The sequence below is a fragment of the Aulonocara stuartgranti genome (genome assembly GCF_965226115.1).
Source record: "Aulonocara stuartgranti genome assembly, chromosome: 2".
Taxonomy (NCBI): Eukaryota; Metazoa; Chordata; class Actinopteri; order Cichliformes; family Cichlidae; genus Aulonocara; species Aulonocara stuartgranti.
The window spans coordinates 29977941-29983797 of NC_138940.1; the positions used below are offsets into that span (position 1 = coordinate 29977941).

The window sequence follows — 5857 nt, forward strand, 5'->3', positions numbered from 1 at the left end:
GGGTAACTTTCTTTTCCTCAATAAAAAATTAATAATTTAAAAAGAATGGTGGCCACCTTCTCGAGTTATCGCATTCATTAGAGTTTCAGATTACTGGAGATGTTACCTTTACCTAGAGGTCAAGGTCGCTTTCAGCAACAATACCTGATTGTGGCCACAAGATGGCAGTAATGAAAAAGATGGATGGATGCAAGGAACTAGACAGCATTATGGCACTATGGCAGCTGTGATATCTGCCTTTTGCACCAGGGGGTGCTACAGCACCTGCAGCAATGTGAAGCAGACTCAACTTTTGACACTGGTCTAAAACTCATGCTTTCACTCTTTTCCTTCTCTGAAGCAAAACCTAAATTTATCATTATCATTTTTGTTAAAATATGTGCACTTTTTAAAACTAGACGTTTTACTGAATAATAAATATCTTTAAGCTACAACATCCAGTGAATCAGGAAGGGAAACTTCATGCACCCGCTTTTTGATAACAAGGCTGAAATGTATGCTTACTTTCCGGTGGGGAGTATTTTTGTGTTCATGTGTATGTTTGTGTGAGAGTTTATGAGTGGGTGTTTGGGAGTTTCCCACTAAGTGAACAGAAACAAAAGTAGGTCACATGGTAATGTTGGCCATGTCAAAAGCAGTTGTCACTTTTTCACCCCCCCCCCCCCCCCCCCCCCCCTCCCTTCAGATTGTTCTAAGTAAGCAAATACAATGCTTCACATTAATACATGTTTAAAACCTGTGAAGAATTCCGAGTCCCCACCATAACAAACAGGAGAGGGCTGATCCACTGCATCATGCCCTAAAAGAAGACAGGACAAGACCCTGAGGAGGAGTGTGTGTGAGGGGATTACTAGTTAGATGATATTCTTTTGTTGGTTGAAGATAGGAACAGTGACCCTACAGTGTCTCTTTTTCATTAGTAGTGTAAGTTGTATTATTGGTGGTGACACAGCAGGCCATGATGCCGTCACATGAAGCTAAACAGGTAAATAAAACTGAATTAATTTAATTGACTTTTTTTCCCCAGTTATAATATTTAGTTGTTCTTTAGTGTTGTTAGCTGAACCCTAAATGTGTTTCAGACACAGACTTGCATGAAGCACTTTTGCATACCATGGACTAAGACAGATGGGTGCAACCAAATGCTTTTTTCTGTTTTTGGTTAACATTTACAAATTGTGGTCAGAGTCCTTCTGGTTGGGACTGATAACTCGAAATGGTGATGCTTGCTCTTTTTCTATTTGCAGATGAGGAAACCTTTTGTGAAGGCAGGGTGCACTATGAAGCTTTGGGGTGATCTGTGGCAATTTAAGTGATGGATAACATTTTATTTAGATAGCATATTTAGATTCTAGCTGTTAAACGATCAATCAAAAGTACTCACTGGAAAAAAGAATAAGGTTCTACTTTATAACACAGAAACAGGTTTGTGGTCCCACTAATGCAATAATTAGGATCAATAACCTGAGAAGGACAGCTAGTGGTGAATATATCACTAAAAGCTTTTGTTCAAGTGGACACATATCAGGCAAGCGGACTCTACACCCTAATACCCACAGCCATGTGTCAACTGCTATAAACCACCATCTTAATAGATCTTAATAGGTCTCTAAATGTCCCACAAGTTTTTCACACAGGGCTATGTAGGTTTGGATTTTATCCTCCCATTTTCTGTTTATTTGTCTTATCATTGTCTTTTATTTAAATTTGTTTGATGATCTGATCTTTGTTGTTCCTGGGACTGTGCTCTTCTGGACACAGATCTCGGATGTTGTTCATGGAATCTCTGAGCTGCTTGCCCATTTTGGGAGTCACAGCCTCAAGTGTTTTGATTACCACTGGGACCACTGCTGGCCTAACCTTCCAAATCTTCTCTAGCTTCCCTCTCACCCCTAGGTATTTCTCAAGCTTCTTGTGTTCCTTCTTCCAGATGTTGCTATCACTTGGTATAGCCACATCTGTCACTACAGTCTTTCTCTTCTGCTTGTCCACCACTACTATGTACTCACTCTCAGGGGTATATCCCATTTATATTCTACAATTACACTGTTATAGTGTATCTGTGCAAAAACCAAAATATATGAAAAGCTACATTTTTGTTCACATAACAAGTGTGGTACAAAAGACGCTTTATTTACAGTCATATTTTCATAAATGTTAAAATGCTTTCTCTTTATCATGTTTCCATTTACATGTTGGTCGAACCTTTACCAAGTGAAGAACTAGTCAAAGGCTTCCACAGAGTACAGATGCAGAAAACACTCAGTGTTTGTAATTAAATCAAGAGGTCATGTAACAATAGTTGTGTTAATGACCTGATATATTACAAAAGTGACAGTTAAATAGTCCAATACATTAAACCTTATAAGCTATGGTTTGTATTTTATACGGGGAATTTACATTAAATGAAGGACCTTTAGGCATCTTAACATCAGCTCCTCACTCCAGCTACTTTCAGTGGAGCTGTCTGTCCAAAAGCACTGAGCACTTCTTCACCTGACTTTATGGACGTTAGCATACACACAATCAGTTCCTGCTGGTTCAGGCCTCCGAGGTCGCTTTGCAGACTTTACTTGGCCGTACTCCACAGCAGCTTTTTTCTCAGCTTGGTTTGCCTGCCTTTTGACAAACTTGACATCAGCAAAGACTTCCTGGTCATCTTCTTCCTCTGCAAAGTAGCAAAAGGGATGGTTCAAATATAGTATTAAAATAAGTGAATGATTAAAGGAATACAAAGACAGTAGATAACATAAAATGAGTCACACAAAATATGACATGGGTTCTTTAGCGAGCTTTAGAGTTTATAGTTTGTGGATTTTGCTTTGTTTAGACAGAGCTGTTTCACAGGTTTTTGTGTTAATTGTAGCAGGATAGCAGTATCTGCATATTTAACTGATATATGACAGAGTTATCAATAAACTCTTGACAAGAAATCAAAAATGTATTTAAAAAGCTTACTATTCCGTATATCCTAAAAAACAAAAAAGCAATCTGAGCAAAATAAGTGATGAAATAAAGTGTACCCTTTTTTGTAGGTTTGCTGTTTTGCTTTTTCCTCAAAGCACATATGACTACTACACCAACAACCAAGAAAATTACCAGCGCTGAGAGAACACTACCGATCAGTGGCAAATTTCCTGTTTCAAAAATAAAAGGCACAAACAGATAGCAGGTTGAATCAGAAAACATGTTGGTTTTTTATCAAGACAGAGAATGAGCAAAGGAGAAAATTACATCAATGGATCTGAAGTTACTTTTTACTTACTAATGTACCATGGCTCATCACTGATGGTAGTTCCATAATCCTTACCCACAGAAGTCTGTTTTGGTGGAGTACACAGGGTGTTATTAGCTTTATACACCCACCGTGATATCTGTGTCCCATTGACTGAAGTACAGTTAATGAAAATAAAGCCTATGAGCAATAAAACACATAATTCATGCAAAGTTACTGTATTAATTAATGAATTAGTAATTATCATATATATATCAGATTATTTATATTCTCACTCACCACAGGTCGATATTCTCTCCTCTTTGGAGACATTACTGACATTATTACTGACTGAGCAGACCAGATGTCCTGACACGTGCTGTTTCAGAGTGATGATGTTAGTCTCATTATTTCCAGAAAGGAGCTCAGCATCTGTCAGTGTGCGTCCATCCAGAGTCCAGCTGTACTGAGGACTGTCCCCTCCCTCAGAGGAGCAGGACACCCTCATCTCTCCCTGGGACAGACACTCAGAGAGCAGCACCACAGAGGACACAGGAGCTGAGAGAAACACACACACAGATCAGTTTTTTAAAATAGTATTTGGTCATTCTTTATAGTCTCTAATGAAAAACAGGGAACGCAAAAAACACATGTATCTGAAATTTTGTGAGATGTATTATATGGATTACCAAAAATCTATTAATGGCTTAATTTCCCAACATTTACCTTGAATGAACAACTGTAAAGTCCACCCGCCTGATGATCTTCCATCTGAGTCAAAGGTTTGAAGGGTATAATTACCACTGTCTGAGCTGCTCAGGTTATTGATCCTAAATGTTCCTCTACTGGGAAAAAGATCCACTCTTATAGAATTAGAAGTAACCTTATTATTTCTTACATTTAATATTTTTAATGTATTTTTTAACAAATTGTATTTATTAATTTCTGAAGTGTTGTCCATCAGCTGGATTTTCACAGTTCCTCCCAAAGGTCCATAACACTGAGCTCCATCCCATCTGCCATCACAGTGAGTTTCCACACCTGCAAACAAAAAAGGATACACAGTTGGTTTGTTTGTTTTTAAGTTACAAATTTGAGTTTGGCAAAATCTGCAAATGTCTACCTAAACCAAAAATGACGGTTTTGTGCCCACTGTCTGTCACAGATGAACATTATACAGGTCTGTGAATCACAGTTAAGGTTCAGCTAGCAGCACTATTTTCCCTGTGCTGATGAACAGTTACAAACTAAAACTAGAAAATTACAAATTCAAATTATACAACTAGAAAAAGTTGCACTTCCTGCGAAAATGTAGTGTGAATGCCGTGTAGTGGAATCTGAAAACAGCAGAAGAAGGAGAGCTATCTGTTGAAAACAGGTATAGAAGCTGAACTCTGCTTTATTTGAAAGACTACACTGAAGAGTGTCAAGAAAGCAGATTACATGTAAGCAGGGAAGATGTGCAGCATCTGTCCCATGGTCTGGTCTGAGAACGGCTGCTCATCTCACCGAGCTAAAACATGGCTCAGCCCGGCAAGCAAAACTGGTGATCACACTGATAATGTGGTTCCTGTCAGCAAAATGGGCTGATTTCTTGACACTCTTCAGTATAGTCTTTCAAATAAAGCAGAGTTCAGCTTCTACACCTTTTTTCAACAGATGGCTCTCCTTCTTCTGCTGTTTTCAGATTCCACTACACGGCATTCACACTGCATTTTCGCATGATTTAGCTGCTGTAGCTTTAGGGTTTTGTTGATGAAACATGTTGCCTTATTGTTATACCATCATAGTCTTACTTCATTTTTATTGCTATAGCCTATATGGCCTGTTAATGAAGGTATAGCCTTCGTTAACAGGGCACTCAAATTAGTATGTTTTGTCACAAATATCAATAGTATTGATACCAGCACTGTTATTGGTATTGGATCGATAGTACGACAGGATCTATAGTTTGTGTTCAACATATGTTGAACAAAATATCTTTAGCTAAATATAGCTCTTTCTTCTCTCTCTCTCCTTTTTAATCATGGCAGGAAACATATTATTGATTATGAAATTAATAAGTAGAGACGACATGACAAAAATAAGTTACTCACCATGAGAGACTCCAAGCAACACCAGCAACAGTCCAACTGCAGCTTCCATGTCTGTTCAGCCTGTGTTGATCAAGTCAGCAGCTTTTCCATCAAAAACAAAGGTGGGTGTGGTGCTCTGAACGGACTCCAAATTGTTAGTAAGCAGCCTCAGAGGCGAGTGAAAACGTTGGCGTCCGGTTTTGAAGTTGTACTTGTATATTCATGCACTGAGGGGATAAAAGGAAGTGGTGTCGGTTTTCCTTCCTCTTTTAGCTTTCAAGAAAAAAGATTCATGTGTGATGGATTGCGAGGAAGGGAGGGGAAGCATTTATTATTTATTACTAAGTGATGTTTTGAGCATGCCTAAAATATAAATTGGCCCATAAAAAATAATCTATTCATCTATAAACACTGTAAAAAAAAAAACATGTCTAACCCGTGACAAACAGGTCAACCAGCACATTTTGTGTTTACACACACTGTGCAGTATAGCAGTTAACTCCATGTTTAAAATCTAAGATTACTGAATAAAATATACAGTTCTAAAATGTATTCTTGAAATTAAATA

The 5857-nt window shown here is 38.1% G+C and overlaps 1 protein-coding gene across 1 annotated transcript; it reads right to left on the reverse strand.

Moving 5' to 3' along the window:
- Positions 1–2186: 2186 nt before the first annotated feature.
- LOC309687466 (uncharacterized protein) lies at positions 2187–5494 on the reverse strand. The gene is made up of 6 exons (XM_082502462.1): positions 5311–5494; positions 3941–4255; positions 3515–3772; positions 3266–3415; positions 3024–3137; positions 2187–2668 (listed from the first exon to the last, which is right to left on the reverse strand). Exons 1-6 carry the CDS (start codon positions 5357–5359, stop codon positions 2493–2495), a joined length of 1062 nt encoding a protein of 353 aa, XP_082358588.1. The 5' UTR covers positions 5360–5494; the 3' UTR covers positions 2187–2492.
- Between the last annotated feature and the right edge of the window lie 363 nt (positions 5495–5857).